We start from the raw sequence: 19,749 nt of genomic DNA, 5'->3' as shown, positions 1-19,749 counted from the left end.
TGGAATTCCCGTTGGATTGGACACTTGTTCCTATTAATACACCCTACTGAGCACAGAGCATCCAGCAAGCATGTGCTTCTCAGTAGAAACACAGACGGCACTTTGTAAGGGAGCACAGACAGATCAGATCCTAAACTATCACTGCAGCCACCCAAATGCATACAGGAAGTGCTGTATCAAAACTTTGTTCCAAAGAGCAGAGACACACTGCAGCACAGCAGAACTAAAGGATAAAGAGGAGAAATATCTCTTTATAATATTTGCACAAAATAGATACCCATAGCCCCTCATATGAAGATGCCTACAAAGTTGACAGTTCAGTAACCAAGAAGCCATCAAATGGGTTGGCCTTCCATACATTTGAAGTATCTTGGAAATGATGGCCTGATTGCTCCAAGAACATAGAATTTTGGTTATGCGTAAGCCAACAGCAACTTTAAGGAGAGTACTTTGCAGACCAAAAGACGAACCTAGCTATTGGACAAGACCAGTGTGGTCTACAAAATCCATTGCGGGGACTGCAGCAAATATTACGCCAGCCAAACTGGGAGAAAACTATCCTCAAGGATCCATGAACATCAACTGGCTCAAGTGGCATGACCAACACTCCCTAGTCTCTACCTGTGGAGGTCGAGAGGGGTACAAATTTAACTGGGCATCTGTGAAGGTCATGGGGCAAGCAAACACGTGGCATGCAAGAGAGTTCCTGGAAGCATGGTTTTCCGTGAACGAATCCGTAAACAGACATAAACTGCGATCCTATTTATGAGCCAATGCGGGCAAAATTCCTGAGCACAACGCACAAAGTTCACCATGCAACCAATCAGCAATGAGATCTCTGCCCTACAGCACAATCAGGATTCAGCAATGACGAACAATCAGCTGATTGATAAGTGTATAATGGCCAAGCATTTGGAGGACACACCATGATTAACAGAGCACTGATTATGTCTCTTCGTATGGTGACAAAACGTTTGCAAGTAAGTTGCCAAGATGTGTGGTGGGAGTGTGGAATGAGCTGCCAGATGAAGTGGTGAATGAGGGCTCACTTTTGACATTTAAGAAAAACTTGGACAGGTATATGGATGAGAGGGGTTTGGAAGGGAGATGGCCCATGTGCAGGTCAGTGGGACTAGGCAGAAAAATGGTTCGGCACAGCCAAGAAGGGCCAAAAGGCCTGTTTCTGTACTGTAATGTTCTGTGGTTCTATGAGAGAACAACTCAAACCAGCCATTGACCACGCAAACCACACATTTTCGGAAATAAATTCACATCCAGCAAAGTTTATCCATTTCTACTAGTACTCAATTTCCATCAAAGGATTTGTGTGTGGACTTCCGGTTGGCAGCCAAATGGAGTAGTCACAGAGAACGTGCGCTGTGTCCTGTTTTCTATTTTCACACTCCTTCTTCCCCCTGTTCTCATACCAAGCTGTTGGACTTTTTTGCCATTCCCCCTGCCTATGACTTCACTCTCTCCACAATGACCTCAGAGTACTAAATCCGGGAAAAAAGATGATTTTGTGGCTGGCTTGACAGTAGAGGCTATCTTCATGCTACTAGACCAACAGTGCGTGGCGTTAGCAGCCAAATTTAAATCTTCTTTCAGCCTGCTGGAAACAAAACTTGATCAAATCCAATGTAAAGTGGAGGACCATGGCCATCGTTTATCCTCTCTCGAGCTCGCTATGGACAACTTGAACCAGTGCGTCAGTGAACTGGAAAACATCTGTTTCAGCTTATGTGAAAACAATACCAAGCTAATGGCTAAAGTTACTAACTTGGAGGGTCGGAGGAGACGGCAGAACCTACGCATCATGGGCTGCCCGAATCTATTGAAGGCAGGCGTCCTGCTGAATTTTTTCCAGTCTGCTTTGTGAGATCTTTGGGAAGGAGAAGCTCCCATCCCCTCCAGAGAATGATAGAGTCCACCGTTCACCAGCAGCTAAACCAGCCCCAGGACAGAGACCATGCCTGGTTATTCTTCGACTTCACCACTACCAGATTAAAGGTCTCCTGGTTAGGGTGGCCCAGCGGAGAGGGAAGTTAGAATACCGCGGGCAGCAGATTCGGGTTGTGGAGGACTATTTTCCCGAAGTTTTGAGCCTGTGAGCCGATGACAGAGAAGTAATAATGGAGCTATACAACTGAGAATTCAGGCCTTCCCTTCTCTACCCTGCACATCTCCACATTACACTTCCCATCGGTGATGAGAAGTGGCTATGCCCAGTAGATGAAGCATGGAAATACATCAATAGCATCCCCACTACACTGGATTCTTCATAAAATATTTTTCCCCATACCCTCTGCCAGGTAACGTTTGCAGTGCTTGGATGGTGAGGTCTGGTCTGACTTGGTCGTGTTAGGTACTGGCTACCATGATAGGTGGAATAATACTCAGTCAGTCTGCTCTTTCTCAAGAGTATTTCCTTTTACCTCCAACTCAGTGAACTCTACAAACTTTCGTGGGAAGAGCACTGGGTAAAGTCTGGTTACTTTTTTCAAATATCAGTTTATATTTCTGTTTTATGGTTCAATTTTTAGAGCCATGTCTAATAAAACTTTTGGGAATTGTTTTATCTCTCAATAAGCACATTGTCAGTTTAGGAGTGTTAAATACTTACTGTTTCCTTTAAATAACAATAACGGAGTTGAATATGCTACGCATGACAGGAAGTTGTACTGTGGGATGATTATTGTTCTTAAGCACTTGCTGCTAGGTTCTGTGGCAGCTGTCTTGTGGGTTGGGAGTGAGGGGAGGGTACTCCAATGCTTGTTTTGTTTTAAGAACCCTGAGAAGTCCTTGTTATACAGGATTTACTTCTGCCCTGTTTCTCTTTGTATTACACTTTTGCCTTAGAGCTGATACCCAAAAACGTGACACCGCTTATGCCTATCAACCTGTATCCCTTTTAAAGGAGAATGGTTAGTCCGTTAAATTTTGTGAGCTGGAATGTCAAGAGGATGAATCTTCCTGTTAAAAGAAGGAAGGTGTTGTCACATCTCAAACAGTTTAATACAGCAGTTGCATTTCCACAAGAAACGCACATTCACAGTTCAGATATTTCCGATGGGCAGGGCAGCACTTTCACTCCAATTTTCAGCCTAAAGCCAGGGAGGATCTCAATTCTCATAAATCAAAACGTTTCCTTCGAGCTCCACAACAAAATATCAGATACAAACGGCTGTTTTGTTATTGCCTCGAGGAAATTATATAACACACTGGTGGTGTTGTTGGCTAACATATATGCTCCTAACTTGGATGATGTGGACTTCTTTGAATGTTTTTTTCTGCGCTGCCTGATGAGTTCATACTCTCTCATACTAGGCGGAGACTTCAACTGATGGTTAGATCCAGTGCTGGATTGAACGTCTCCTATTCCCAGAGTTCTAAGCAAATTTGCCTCATTAATTCAGTCCTCCCTCTCCAACTATGGCATCTCTGATGTATGGCGCTTTCTCCACCCAAGTAACAGAGAATATTCTTTCTTCTCACACGTTCATCACACCTTTTCTAGAGCTGACTACTTTCTAATTGATAATCCGCTGATTCCATCGGTCCGTTCCTGTGTTATTCAGAGCATAGTGATATCAGACCATGCTCCAGTTGTCCTGTCTATAATTCTTACTGGCCTTCCTCAAATAAATAAGCATTGGCATTTTAATTCGACCTTACTGTCAGATAATGACTTTGTAAAATTTATGGAGGACCAGATAATCTTCTTCTTTAAAACCAATACGTCACCTGAAACCTCAAGCCTGGTTGTTTGGGACACTTTGAAAGCATAGCTTAGGGGGTCAAATAATTTCCTACACTGCGGATATGAAAAGAAAGAACCATAAAGAATGACTTGACCTGATCAATCAAATTAAAGAAATAGACCAACAATATGCTCAAATTAAAAATCCGGAGCTGTAAAAAAAAAACCAAGTAGAACTCCAAACTAAATTTGATCTTATTTCCACTCACCCAATTGAACGCCAAATCTTGAAGAGCAAGACACACAAAATGCTGGTGGAACACAGCAGTCCTGACGAAGGGTCTCGGCCCAAAACGTCGACAGTGCTTCTCATTATAGTTGCTGCCTAGCCTGCTGTGTTCCACCAGCATTTTGTGTGTTTTGTCTGATTTTCCAGCATCTGCAGATTTTCTTGTGTTTGCTCTTGAAGAGCACGAGCCGGTTCTTTATTCATGGTGACAAATCTGGTAAATTTTTAGCCAACTAATTAAGTGGCTTCAAAGCCAAACAACAGATCACAAAAATTCGAATGGAAAATGGAAGCATCACCTTGAATCATTCTGAAAGCAACGACACATTCAGGAACTTTTACTCCCGACTTTACACCTGAATCCCCAAATGATAACATTTTGGTCGAGAATTTTTTAAATAGCTTAAATATCCCTACGCTCTCTTGTGATCTCTAAATGAGACAATATCGTTAGAGGAAATATCCTCAGCCATCTCATCACTGCAGACTAATAAATTTCCAGGACCCGATGGGATCCCTGTAGAGTTCTTTAAATCACTTTTGTCACTGCTCTTACCTCAATTAACCTTGGTTCCATTTGATTTATTTAAACAAAGTAAACTACCAGCATCATTTAAAGAGGCATACATCATTCTTCTAGTGAAGAGAGACAAAGGTCTAACAGAGTGCTCCTCATACAGGCCAATCTCTCTGTTAAATGTTGATGTCAAAATCTTAGCTAAAGTTCTGGCCCATTGATTGGAGAATTTCCTACCATCTATTATTTCTGAAGACCAAACCAGTTTTGTCAAAAACCACCTCCCCTTTTTTAACGTATGCCGTCTTTTAAATATCTTATACTCAGCTTCAGTTGGGATCCCTGAATGTGTCATTTCCTTAGACGCAGAGAAAGCGTTCGACCATGTGGAATGGAATTACCTCTTTGCGGTTTTAGAAAATTTTTATTTTAGACCAAGTTTTATCACGTGGATTACACTGTTATATTTGTGTCCCACTGCCTCTGTTTTGACCAACTCTCAGCAATCCCAACCTTTCAATCTCAAACGTGGAACCGGCCAAGCCTGTTACTTTTCAATCTGGCCATAGAGCCACTGGTGATTGCATTCCGCAGTTGTGCAGATCTGAAGGGAGGGAGTTAAGCACAAAGTCTCCCTTTATGCTGACAATCGTTTGTTTTTATATCAAACCTGATCACCTCCTTACGCCCCCCATGTTCTCACTCCTGAACAAATTTAGTCTGTTTTCAGGATATAAACTTAATTTACACAAGAGTGAACTTTTTCCAATAAATGGAGAAGCACAAGCATCAAAGTTCCATAACCTCCCTTTTAAGGTAGTGAATAACCAATTTACTTACTTTGGCATTACAGTAACAAAGAGTTATAAGCATCTTTTTGGAGAAAATTTCACTAATTTGTTAAATCAAACAAAACAGAGCCCAGCACAGTGGTCACCCCTGTCCATGTCCCTGATGGGCCGAATTAATGTTCTCAAAATGAACATCCTTCCTAAATTCTCATACCTTTTTCAATCCATACCAGTTTTCATTCCTAAAGTCTTCTTTGACTCTCTAGACTCAGTCATATCATCCTACTTACAGAAAGCAAGCGTCCCCGACTGAATAAAGTCCATCTTCAAAAATCTAAAAGTGTTGGGGGCATGGCTCTGTCCAGTTTCTGCTTATATTACTGGGCAGCTAACCTACGCTATCTCATCTCTTGGTCTCATTTCCACAACCAATCTGACTGCCCAATATGGGTGGCAATGGAGCTGAAATCTATTAAGAATTTCTCTGTTTCTGCACTTCTTGGATCTGCACTCCCTTTTCTTATGCCTAAACCAATTGCTAATCCTGTTATCTGGTACACCTTGAGAGTATGGGTTCAGTTCAGAAAGTATAGTGGTATCTATGGCTTCTCTCTTTCAAGTCCTATTCTACATAATCACCTCTTCCAGCCTTCTATACATGATCCAACATTTCAAGACTGGTATAGAAAGGGCATCAGGTGCTTTAAAGATTTTTTTATAGACAACTGCTTTGCATCATTTGAACAATTGTCTGCAAAGTTTAACTTACCCAACACTCATTTCTTCAGATATTTGCAAATTAGACATTTTATCAACCCTTTGTTATCAAACTTCCCTGAGGCACCTAACACAAACGTCATTGATACGTTTCTCTGCATGAATCCATTGCGCAAAGGTCTAATATCTACTATTTGTGACAAGCTAGAGGTTCTGAGGCGAGCTCCCCCTTGACAAAATTAAAAATGCTTGGGGGCAAGATTTAAATTTTTCACTGTCAGACGATGTACGGGATTCAGTTCTTAAGTTTAAGTCAACCTCTTTATGTGCCTGCCACCGCCTGTTACAGTTCAGGGTCGTACACAGGGCCCATATGTCTAAAACTAAATTATCTCTCATTTACCCAGATGCGAATCCTGCTGTAACAAATGCAAAAGGGGCAAAGCTTCCCTTATTCACATGTACTGGACATGCCCTAGCTTGGAAAAATACTGGAAAGATGTTTTCCAAACTGTATCCCAAGTACTTAATTACAATCTGGAACCTAACCCTTTGATTGCTCTTTTCAGCATCTCTGGAAAAGGGGACACGCACCTAAGTCTGACCAAACGTCGCACACTGTCTTTTGCCTCTCTTTTGGCCAGGCGCGCAGACTTGCTCAGGTGGAGGGATGCTGCCCTGCCCGCCCATGCTCAGTGGCTTAGGGACATCATGTCCAGTCTATACTTTGAGAAGATCCATTATTCAACTCTCAATTCAGACATAAAGTTCCAAAAAGCGTGGGGACCCTTTCTTGAATTCTTTCAGAATTCCCAGCTAAACTAAAGTTTCATCCCTTCTTCCTTTCCTCTGCACACAACTCCCTGACTTTCAGCATTTTCTGGTAAAACTCTACAAACTCAGACGCATAAACATACAACAGTTTATGTGTTAGGAAAATACACCTTCTCTATACCAATGCAGCTCTGTGGGGATAAAGGTTCTGTTTAATCCTTTTTGCTAATGCAATGATGGCTTGGAGATGGGAATTGGGAGGGGTAGGTCGGGGCAGGGAGGCAACCAAAGGATGATTGTACTATGGGTGCATCTCTTTCATAGATGTGAATTGTACATTTGTTACATTTGTCATGTACTGCACAAACCTCCTTTGTACTATGCTTTCTTGATTTAAAAAAAACAATAAAAATATTGCTGAGAAAAAAGATTTGTGTGGTTTGGGATGAGTCTAAACACTGTTCTTCATGGATTCACTAGTCAAGTCACAATTTATTTGACTGAACATATGATAAAATAATACTGATGAATTATTGTATCTTTCCTGGTTAAAAAATCCCATTTTGATGATTATCCTAAACAATGACTTTATATGCTGTTTAATTTAGGCCAGGTAAAAGGACCTGGAGTCCATAGTAAAAGACTAAATTTAAAGTAGCAAAAGAATCTGAAAAGAGTTTTTCTAATATAGAGTGGGTTTACTATAATGTGTATAAATGTGCAGTTATCCAGTTTGGTTCTGAATTCAGAAAGATGCACACATTCAGGTGCAGCAGCTCGTTAGCAATGCAAATTGCATATTAGTCTTCATTACAGGTCATTGCTGCAGCTCCACAAGGCCTTTGTGAAATTCCATCTGGATGTTTCTTTGTATATTCCATCTCATTTGTTGAAGAATGGTGTTCTCGTGCAACCAAGGTTTATAGGATCAGTTCCTGGGATGGTAGGACTGACGTGAGAAGAAATTGGATTTATATTACGTCGAGAACAGAAGAATGAGAAAGGATCACCTAGAAACCTGTAACATCGATTCTCTAAGATAGCTTGTACTAGTTTACCTTACCCACCCTCCCCCCCCCCACCACCTTCTGGTTTCTGCCTCCTACCTTTCCAGTGTTGATGAAGGGTCTTGGCCTGAAATATCAGCTGTTTATTCCTGTCTGTAAACATAATGGAGGTGTTTCTTAGACTCATGAATGTGTAGAAAATGGAGGCATTTGAACATTGTGTAGGTAGAAGGGATTAGATTAGTTAGGCACTTGATCAATGATTTAATTAGTTTGACCTGGACAACATCATAGCCAAAGGGTTGTTACTGCACTGTACTGTTCTATGCTTTATCTCCCATGTAAAGAACAGGACACAATTCTAAAGGGAGAGGGGGTAAATTTGTATAGTGCATTGAAATTGGCAGAGCAGTTTAAGAAATGGTTAAAAAACATGGTCTTTATAAAATAAAGTATGGAAGGCAAGAACTGGGGTATCATGTCCATTTCTGGGAACCATCCTTTTAAAAAAGATATGAAGTGCAGAAAAGTTTTACTGGATTGCAGGAATGAAGGAGTTGTGTTAGGTTGATAAACTGAAGAAGCTGGTTGTTATTGTTGGACCAAAAGAGTCAAAAGGCGAATCTGATAGATACAGTTATGAAGCATTCACTGCAAAGAACTGTTCTAATTGGTGGCAGGGTCAAAAGTCAGAGAACACAGGATGAAGGTGAATGGTGAAAGAAAGTGACGAGAAAATAATTTTTTCCATAAAGCAAATGGTTAGGGTCCAGAATACATGACACGGCAAGTGGTAGAGGCGGATTCAATCATTGAACCATTGAATTCAAAGGGGACTTTGGTAAGGAAAGTAACTTGTGAAGAGTGCTCTAGAGCATGACTAGTAGGATTGTTTTTGGTATAGAGCTAGCACAGGTTCAATCTGCTGAATGGTGACTATCCAGATGGTAATCTTTCTGTGAGCCTGTCAAGGTTTTGATTTCTTTTTCTGCTCAATCCTTTAACTCAGTATTTACTTTAATTTTATAAATTGTAAACTTGGTGAATTAGACTTCTGATGCAGAAGGTTTTCAGAGCCTTTGAAGAGCTTTTTTTTTCTCATTTTCACTGCTTTGTTCTTTAAAAAAAACTGTAGAATTTTTAGTAAGTGTGAGGCAGCTGACAAATGCAGATTGGACTACTTCTAGCAGACCACCATTAATCTGAAGTGTTTACTCCTGTTGTGCTCCCTAACCTCCTGAGTATTTCCATCATTATCTGCTTTTATTTGCAAACTTCCACCATTTGTAGTTTGCATTTGAAATGTTTTCACACTCACAAAGTTTTTTCTTGCTCTGGTTGTAGGTTTTTCCATATGTACTCCTGCTGGTGGCTATTCTCATGTATGTTCCAGCCATGTTCTGGAGGTTTACTGTGGCACCTCATCTGTATGGTGACTTGACCTTTATCATAGAGGAGCTTGACAAGGCCTATAACCGTGGAATCAGATTAGCACAGCACATTGTCAACACCAGTGGATCAGACACCCTCAGCTGCTTTGAATCCTTTGGAGAACAAAGTGGGTATGTATATAAACATTTATATGGTTGTAAATGTTACAGTTATCCAATGCCTGTGGATTGTCCACCAGAAGCTTTTTCTGTAGTATATATTTTATGAATAATTACATTAATTATTCCTATTTCATACTGAATTGCATGCAAGAGAAAAAATAAATCTCAAAATTTATTTTTCCCCCTGTGGCTTTGTCCTGTTAATAGTTGCTCACATCTCACTGTAGAATTGTAAAAGTCTTGAAACACGTAATTTTATTGTCAAGGACAGAAGAGAAGTAACCAATTGATACAACCTTAGTAATGATCAGCTGATGCTCTTAATGAAACCTTTAAAAGAAAAAATGTGAGCAGCAGCAAATAATTTGGTTGAAGAGCTCCACATTTTAAAAAAATATAAATCCAGCCCAATGTCAACAGGCTGCACAGGTGGGGTGGTTTTTGCGGTGGTCCTTCATTTAGCCCAGGAAGCATTGTAGCCTTTGTTCCCAACATTAATCTGGAGCCTCGCATTACCAAAGAGGCAAATAACATGTATGCTGCATGTTTTGTTAGAAGAGGCAGCCAGAGTTAAAGTAGTACAGAACCTTGAAAACCTGGCTGAAGCTTTTGGAGGCAAGTTAAGATTAGTGATGCAGTAGGTGGCCTCACCTGATTTTTCTCCCCCCAACTGCAGTGATAACAATGTTTTTACGATTGCAATGGGAATGAAGGTATTGAAACATTTCCGAATGTCTCTTGGTTGACGGCCTTGACTTTCACATGCAGAAAATATATTAGAAGTTCAAATTATACCATTTAAAACCTCCTCTGTTCCAATAATAGACAGTTGACTTTGTAAATCACATTACAGGCTACATTTAATTGTTTTCTAGAAATATTTTTAATTAAGAAAGAAAGCATGAGGTGATTCAAGTTGTTAAATATATAATTTAGCAATAGGAGCTCTGAAGCTATTGAACTGATATTATAAATCTTGTTCTTCACTGCATTAGTGCCAGCCGGATCATTAGCCCATTATAAAATCAATCTGGTTTTCTATTGTAATTTGGTGAATTGTTTAACGAAGAATTATTCCATCAAGTTACTGATCCTGAGGTGGTCTCAAACTTACTAACAGGATTCCAGTCCCTGTTGGTTTAATAAAAATACCAAGACTCTGATTGGTGAAGGTAGGATAGAAGAAAGCAGAGTTCTAGATGTTGTTCACATGGATTTCGATAAAGAGTGTGACAAGGTGCCTGATGGTAAGCTCATCTGGAAGATTACGATCCATGGTGACGTAGCCATTTGGATTCAGAATTAGCTTGCCCATCGATGACTGAGGCAATGCAAGGCAAGTTTATTTGTATAGTACTTTTCAGACACAAGGCAGTTCAAGGTGCTTTACATAGAACAAGATATAAAAATCAAACATTACATTTCAAACAATATAAAGAGAATAAAATCACACAAAAATAAAGAAATAAAAGTTACAGTGCAGGAAATTCTAATTAAAAGTTACAGCAAAAAGTAACGTTTTAAGCTCTGATTTAAAAGAGCTTAAAGCTGGGGCAGACTTTAGATCCTCTGGAAGGTTGTTCCAGATACGTGGACCACAGTAACTAAAAGCTGTTTCACCATGTTTAATTTTGACCTTGGGACGGTCAGCAGACCCACCCCAGACAACCTGAGAGCTCAGGAAGGTTCATAACGCAGCAAGAGATCGGAGATGTATTTTGGCCCTTGATTATTCAGCGCTTTATAAACCAGGAGTAATAATTTAAAGTATGGGCTGAGCACCTTTAGCCGAAATCCTTGCAGCTAGAACTGTTTTGGATTATGGATTTTGGAATATATAATGAGATGACTTGGGATCTCATTTCAGACTCTGAATTTCTGTGGTACCAGTGAGCAACCTTTGTCTTACACTTGTTCATTACACATATGTACCTGACAGTAGAAGTTATTACATACCATTAAGATATTGAAAATATAATGTGTGCAGGATGACAAAAACAGCATCAGAAGATTACCTGGATCAGCTGTTAAGCAACAACAAACGGCAGGCTTTCAGTCTCCACCTATGATACCATGTTTTGATTTAAAAGTTCCAATACATATCTGTATTTTACTTTTTTTAATGTTTTATGTAAGGTATAAAAACAATCAGTATCGTAGACTTACTCTGGTGTTAGATTTTCCTGATCAGCAGACGCTTTCAAAATTTAATGCTGTGCCTTTTCTTAAATTTCTGCAACCAGCCTGCTGAATATTCACAATTATCCTGAATTTTCAGTTTGTCGTGTTAGACCTGTGCTTGTTTCACAGTGACGTGTTCACTCTAATGCTGATACTGCATGATTCAGACCTCCATTTTTCATTTTATGCAGTTTTTTTCTATCTTTCATTAACTTCTGTTCATTGCAAATGTGAGGTCAGTTCTCAGAACCGTCTGTGTCGTGCAGAGATCTGCACATTGCCTGGGAACCTTCCCAGCATATAGTGATTTTGCATTTATGACATCATGTCGGTGCTCAAAAACAATTCAGATTTTATAGGTTTTTGGATTTTAGAATTTCGGGTAAGGAGTATTCAACCTGTATTTTGCACTGAGAGGAATGGGTGCCCAGACTGTGAGCTAGGCATGGTAGTGGACATTAATATGGTAGAGATGCATAAGAAGCTCTTAGATAGGTGCGGGTATCTTCAGAGAATGGAGGGAAATGGAAATTGAAGGTATCGGGAATTAGTTTAGTTAGCCGTTTAATTAGTTTGGCATAATATCATATGCCAAAAGGTCTGTTCCTGTTCTGTGTTTGACTATAGTTGACCAAAACATTCTGACTAAGGTGCAGTTCAGTTCTGTGATGGAATGCCCTCTGCTTGTCTGGATAAGTGCTGCTTTAACAGCTCTTAATTGGATAGTACTATTTTTCAGCATGAGTCTTTTGGAAATTGCTCTTTTCTTCTACAATGAAACCTAATAATGACCATTTCAGATCCCTTTACATCACTTTGAAATTTCGAACAGGGTGACCTGTGGAACCTGGACCACATTGTTCTGGGGTGTGTACTGTACACCCAATGGCCCTGGCACAACAATGGTCTTTCACCTGTACTAAATGGGAGGTGAATATTTCTCATCACCACCTGTCATTGTCCCGATTTCTCTAATGCATTGGTGACCTCTCCCATAGCACTCTAATGGTCATCATAAATCCCCATTTCTGCAGCATGCAGCCTGGGTACAAACCCACCCTTTGGCATAACTCCCCTTCAGAATAGTTCTGCTCATTCCTGTGGCTAACAAATTCCCAAACCACCTGTAGGATAGGTAGCCTGCATGGCACATTTTTTTCCAAGGTGATCATTGGTGCCTTGTGTTTGCATTATTCTATCTCATTTCAATGGGGGGAATTCTTGACATTCGCAGGGCATTATTTATCTTGATGGAAATAATATTTATACAAAATGTTTATACCGTCGCACCTGAGTAATACCTTATCCTGTATTGATACATTGCTTGCCAAAGGAAATAGTATGTCTAGTATCTCACAAATGTAAAGAACACTGTAATTTATTTTAAGTGATCTTTTATTTTTTTTTAAATAGTTCCAAGGAGAAGAGAGAGAATTTTTTTCAGTTTCCAGTTGTGGAGCGTTATTTGAAATCGAAAGAAGATTCCTGCAGCATGTTGACAATGTATCTTATACGCAAAGGCCTCGCTCTCACTTTTCTTGTCTTTGCTTGTATCTACTTGGGATATTACATCTCTCTGACCTTCCTTACGGATGAATTCAAATGTTCAATCAAAACAGGCATTTTGGGAAATGAAACAAGCGTACCAGAATTTTTTCAGTGTAAGCTTATTTCAGTTGGAATATTTCAACTTCTGAGTATTGTTAACATTGCTGTGTATATCATCCTCATCCCAGTCACAATGTACAGTATGTCTTTTCCTCTAAGAAACAACCTCACTTTTCTTAAGGTCTACGAGCTTCTACCACAGTTTGAGGTGATCATGGTTCCTAAAAGTTGTTGGAATGACTTAAACCTCTACCTTCTATTTTTGGAAGAAAACATTAGTGAAGTGAAATCTCATAAGTGTCTCAAAGTATTGGAACTCATAAAAACAAAGGAATTGCTGGAGCCTCAATCAGTAATGGAGGCAATGTTGCGTTTAATAGCCCTGGGACAAATCAAGTCAGATATGATAGATGGCTTGTTCAAAACTAAGAAAGCTCCGAGGAAATCAGAGTCTGATGCAGATCTGAATGCAACACAACTGAAAGGTAAGTTTATATTCTCTCTATTCTCCCTCTTAGATGAAGTGTGTGGATTAAAATGGTAGTGTAATCTAGTAACAATACATTAATCATTCATGCAGGAATATGTTTTTATTCCCCACTCTGATCTTTTACCTCTTATTACCTGACTCTTCCTTCCCCTGGGTCCCCATCTCTTTCCCTTTCTCCATTCTTCTTTCTTCTCCAGCCCTTGACCTTTCCCATCCTCCTGGCTTCAATCATCACCTTCCAGCTAGCCTTCTTATCCCCCCCCCCTCAACATTTTTATTCTGACAGCTTCCCCTTCCAGCTCAGTCCTGAAGAAGGGTCTTGGCCTGAAACGTCGACCATCTCTTCATTTCCACAGATGCTGCCTGATCTAAAGAGTTCCTCTAGGAATGTGTGTGTATGGCTTTGGACTTTTATTTGTTGAGGAGCATCTCAAGTTCCTTCATTATTCATATGTGGGGTGTGCTTTCATCCAATTGCCCAAAAGAAGCTGCCAGTGAGCCACAACTTGGAACCATTGCAGTCTATGTGGTGAAGAACTCCTACCATACTAGCGGATGGATAGGGAGTTCCTGCCTTTTGTTCTAGTGACCGTGTACGAATGACAGTGTGTGACTTGTGTTCTCATGTGAGAGCTCCTTCTGTAACGCTGATGGTGATAGAAATAGAGTGACCACTTTTGTGACCACAATATGGGGAAAAAATTAGATTGAGTTTGAAAATGTAATTCAATGCTAAAGCAGGATCCTAAATCTAAACAAGAACTGTAGATGACTGAGTTGGGAGTTGGCTGTTGTTGATTAGAGACCTACAGTGAAAGGTATAACATTGAATAGGCCATGTCTGGTACTTAGAGTTATAAAGCACAGAAACAGGATTTTAGATCCAAGTGGTCCATGCTGACAAAGATACCTATAGAAGTAATAGCGTAGAATAAAATCACTCTGTAAGAGTTTATATTAGTATGTACAAAGGAAAAGACTACCTAGGATAAAAATTTAAACTATCTTCTATGGACATGAAAGTTTTCTTTTGGAGTTTTAATCCCAGAGGCCAATCTATAGCATCAGATCAGGGGTACAGGCAGACTGGACTGGCAGGTGTTTGCCCCTCAGATATTTAAAGATAGGGGATCTCATTGAAACATTCCGAAATGTTGAAAGGCCTGAACAGATTAGATATGGCAAACTTATTTTCCATGATAGGGGATTCTAGGACAAGAAGGCAGGACTTCAGGATTGAAAGATGTCCATTTAGAATTGAGATGCGGAGAAATTACTTTAGTCACAGGGTGGTAAATCTGTGGAATTTGTTACCACGAGAGGCTGTGGAGGCCAAGTCATTGGGTGTATTTAAGGCAGAGATGGATAGCTTCTTGATTAGCCAGGGCATCGAAGGGAATGGGGAGAAGGCAGGAGAGTGGGGATGACTGGAAGAATCGGATCAGTCCATGATTGAATGGTGGAGCAGACTTGATGAGCCAAATGGCCTACTTCTGCTCCTTTATCTTATGGTCTTATATGCTATTGGATTTCTTACAGAGGTGGGTGGAGCTCTGCTGATGTTTCTAATGATGGCAGGCCACTTTGAGACAATTTAATGAGATTGGAGGGGTGAACTGGGCTCCTCACCTCATTTCTCTGTTACTTACTTATTAGGAATGGTAGGACAGAGGTCCCAGAAATAGAAGACACCATGGCTTTTGGTAAACTTGCAGTGCTTTTATCTGCGATTCAGTCTGTGGTAAGCCAGAGGCTTCCTGGTAGGGCTGGAGCATGAAGTCATTTGCAGAACCTTTCTTCTTCTCTTGTTACTCTGTGAATGATTCAGAGAGAGAAATTGTGGTCATGGGACATAGTAAGAGTAGGCCAGCATGCATGCCCTGCTTCATTCTAACACCATCCTGTCATCACCCGGGACTATCCCAAATAACTTAGACATTTTGCATTACAGTTAAATTGTGACAAGTGATACAATATTGAGAATTTATTGCTGGGTAAAATTAATTAATATACTTTGAATTAAAGGAATAGATCCTTTGTAGCAGAAAATGGTGATGAGGGCTATTGAAACATAACTGTTTCACAATTCAGTCTAAAATGTTTTAAAATCTATGCAAGATGATATAAATGTGTATTGCAGGATCATTTATGCCTTTTTGTATTTGGCACTTTAAATGATCATGTCATTAATAGGAATAGGTTTTCATTTACATAGAAACATAGAAAGCCTACAGCACAATACAGCCCTTTGGCCCTCAAAGCTGTGCCGAACATGTCCTTACCTTAGAAATCACTAGGCTTACCCATAGCCCTCTATTTTTCTAAGTTCCATGTACCTATCCAGGAGTCTCTTAAAAGACCCTATCACATCCGCCTCCACCACTGTCACCAGCAGCACATTCCACGCACTCACCACTCTCTGCGTTTTTAAAAAAAAACTTACCCCTGAAATCTCCTCTGTACCTACTTCATATATGTAAATATATATTTACATATATATTTTTATGAATTAACCTGAACTCTACACATTAGCCACCTGATGGCCCTGCAGTAGCATTTTACTTTGCCAGGATTTGCCAATTTAATGAATGAAATTTTGGCAGAGTCTGGACAGGATCTTCTAATCTCACTAAAGGTACTGCTGAAAAGTATTTGATAGGCCAGGCACAGTCCAGCATACCAGAATAGAATTTTTTTTCTCTCTCCGTTGTGGATTATTAACTTCTTTCATTGGAAGTGCTGTTAATTTCAAGTGTTTTTGTCTGAGAAACAATTTGGGAACATGCCATTAAGTCCTTACTTGTGCCACTAACCTATTTACTGTTCTAATGGTTCTGGTGGAATCTATTACACTGCCCTTTCCCACTCTCCTAGATACAAATACCAGTTGCTTTTCCTTCTCTCCCTCATCCTTGGCTGTACTTTGCCACACACCGATCTGGAGTACATTATTCATTTCACAACATACCCGTGTTTTGCTGCGCATCCTCTGTAGGGTTAGGCTCAACTGTGATGAGAAACAGTTGATGTTTCTGATCGATAATGCTACATCAGAACTTGACCTAAGAGGCAGTCAACACCCTGTCAAGAGAAAGGAGTGGAGGTTTTCCAAGAATGAATTTCCGAGAAGAGAAATGTCAACAAATTTGATTGTACGGTGTAAAAAAATAACTGCAAATGTTGAAAACATGAAACAAAGTCAGAAACTGCAGGAAATGTACAATGTACATTGTGGTGGAGGGAGAAACAGCTTATGTTCCAGGGGTGCCCATATTCAAGCACAGCTTCTGCCCCCAAGATAGAATCATAGAGCCTTAGATCTCTCTTTGTCGTTCACCTTGTTCTGATGAAAGACTATGGACATGAAGTGATTTTTTTTTTGTTTCTCTTTCCACGGAGGTTTCCTGACTTGAATGTTTTTAGTGTTTTCTTTTAATTTTAGATCATCAAAAGGCTTCATTTTCTTTACTTTTCTAATCATGTGCTTCCTAACCATCGAAAAAATTCATTGGTTTCTACACAAATTTGTTTTTTTTTTCCTAGATGCTTATGCCTTTTTACAATGTGTTTAGATTTTATGTGCAATGGATCTAATCTTATAGTGGCCAGTAGCTTTTTCAATGGACTCCTAAAATTTGTGTAGCGCACCTTGTCTTAAGTAATTGCAAGGCATCTTTCCTTAATTAACACACATTTTTAATTACTTACAATTTTACATTGATTTATGGATTTAAAGAATTGCAAAGAATTATTTAAGTCTAAGATAGATTAAACTCTAGTTCCCTGGATACGTATTAATTGACCCAGGTATCATGTCAAGTAAAAACTGTCTGATGAATGGGGACCTAAGTGGCACACCCAAGGGTTGCTTGAGGAGCAGAAACCATTAATATTGAAAGAGAAAAGTGTAAATGAAGTGTCTAAAATTGAACCATGTTTATCTTTTGAGGAGTTTTTTAAAAATTTGTTATACAGCAAAGTAAAGAGGACTTTTTTCTCTCCCAAATATTTCTAGTTATAACCAAGCCGGATTCTATAGATGATGGCACCAGATCTACTGATGAAGAACGGGATGAGCCCTCAGCTGTAAGGCAAAGACCTCTGGAATCTCAGACCTACAGTTCAAATTGTTAAGATGTATGGGATTTGCCTGTGTGCATTCTTTTGCAAAAAAACATACTCACCTCATTCGTTTGTGACTATTAGCAAACTGAGTATTTATTGGAGGTTTAATATGCTGTAACTTTATTCCAGTATTTAATTTAATTGTTTACCTGGGAGTGTGTTCATTCTTAAAATAGATGTTTTGTTATTTTTGTATTTCCGTCATTTTTATAAGTTTGTGATGTCAATGTTACAGTAAGAATATTGAGGAAGCTGAAAAGATAACCTGGTTAAAGTTTGCCAGGAAATCGAGAACTTAATTCAACGCAGGCAATGTAACATTTAAAAATGTTTTGATTTTTTAAAAGTTTACTGACATGAATGAAATTATATCATCTCTAATTTCTGAGAATACTTGATAGATGGTGAGTGTTTGGTTTAGAGGTAGAGCACCTACCACAAGTAAAGGTGAACAATTGAATAACTATTACTAAAAAAATGAAACCATATGGATTTTGAACTCTTTTGTTGTAAGTGGCTAAAGGATCTCTCCCATAAAACACTTAAGTTACAGTCTTCCTAGGAAAGGCAATAATAAAGGAACTACCTTGTTAATAATGTAGAAAAACAAACTTTAGAGGCCAAATATAACTTGCATACTGGGAGAATTTTGACAACATCTCACTAAATTACAGGGATATATGAAAACTTACGTGTCTAGTCATGAAGTAAAACTTTATTGTAACACTGCAAGATCTATACAAGTTCATACAGTTCAGTTTCCACTTTTCCTGAACAAATTATTATTATTTTTGAAATTTCACATGCACACATTCCCCAGAGCTTTATTCCCACTCTGATGTTTGCTGGACTATGATTCATCTATTGATTATTGTGAATAGCAGGAAAATATCTGACTCTTACTACAGAATGAAATACCGTCTTGTCAGTAAATTCTGGTTGGATTGGAACTTCCCCATGGATAATTTTTCCATGGAATTTCTATTTCATATAGTGTCTATTTTTTTGTGGATAAGGTTTATAATCAATGTTTTGGAGCCAATTGAATAATTTACAAAGTAGCTAGCAGTGGGCCTTTCCCACTGACAGACTTGCACAGGTTGAGATAATAAAAAACTAAAAAAATGCTCGATTAATTTAGGAAATCGGCATTTAAAGAAAGGTTGTTCTGAAATTTTAGGGCCATTATACACCACAGATCTGTTTCACCAGTATTCCTGTCTTTTATAAATACAGATTTGCAGTTTTTTCCTTTTATTTTTCAAACATTAGGGATTATTATAGTGAATTTTCATGATATTTACTGCAGAATTGAAGAAAAATGTGCCAGTGGTTTTCTATTAAAATTATTTCAAATTCTGCCGGCATATTTTCCAGCTTTGTATTTATTTGTTTCCATAAGATTGTAACTTCCAATTGTAACAATGCCTATGTGACAAAACACGCACAGTTTCTCTAATTTATTGTTTAACTCTGAAGCAAAGATCGGCATTTTTAACTATTTAAAAATGTACCAATCTGCTTGCAACAAACACCCAAATTCTTATTTTGCAACAACATTAGTGTTCTATTCAGCCTGTTATTTCTGTTTTCTTGTACAAATAAACCACAGCTTAGTGGTACCTCTTTTCACTTCCCTGCTTTTATTCCATATATTTTTATTCCTACACATGAGCCAAACTTTTAAGGTGCTTGGAGGGTAGAAATTCCCCACTTCCCTTTCACTTTTTGAAAATTAGTTCCTGATTTCACTTGCAACTAAAATTTGTGATGCAGTTGGGTCCTATACCCAAAGTGTTCTGTAGAAATGCCTGGCTCTGCTACTGCTTTCCTGGTACCATGGATGTGGGACTACAATAAATAAAGATAGTCTGTAATCCTAACTCGTCGGACCATCGGCATTTGAGGAATAGCAATTCAGGGAGCTTTTTTTTTGGGAGTTATCATATTCCCTTTGATCAGCAGGTGAATTACAGATGTTGCAGCACTAGATGAGA

The 19,749-nt window shown here is 39.1% G+C and overlaps 1 protein-coding gene across 1 annotated transcript in view; it reads left to right on the top strand.

The window, feature by feature from the left end:
- panx1a (pannexin 1a) overlaps window positions 1-19,117 on the top strand; it is a 43,597-nt gene extending 24,480 nt beyond the window's left edge. The window contains exons 3-5 of the mRNA XM_073043328.1: window positions 9,140-9,357; window positions 12,943-13,622; window positions 17,643-19,117. Of these exons, the coding sequence (XP_072899429.1) occupies window positions 9,140-9,357; window positions 12,943-13,622; window positions 17,643-17,761 (1,017 nt within the window). The 3' untranslated portion in view covers window positions 17,762-19,117. The remainder of the gene's footprint in view (window positions 1-9,139; window positions 9,358-12,942; window positions 13,623-17,642) is intronic.
- The last annotated feature ends 632 nt before the right edge of the window (window positions 19,118-19,749 follow it).

The sequence above is a fragment of the Hemitrygon akajei genome, chromosome 4 (genome assembly GCF_048418815.1).
Source record: "Hemitrygon akajei chromosome 4, sHemAka1.3, whole genome shotgun sequence".
Taxonomy (NCBI): Eukaryota; Metazoa; Chordata; class Chondrichthyes; order Myliobatiformes; family Dasyatidae; genus Hemitrygon; species Hemitrygon akajei.
This window is presented reverse-complemented; position numbering and strand designations above follow the sequence as displayed.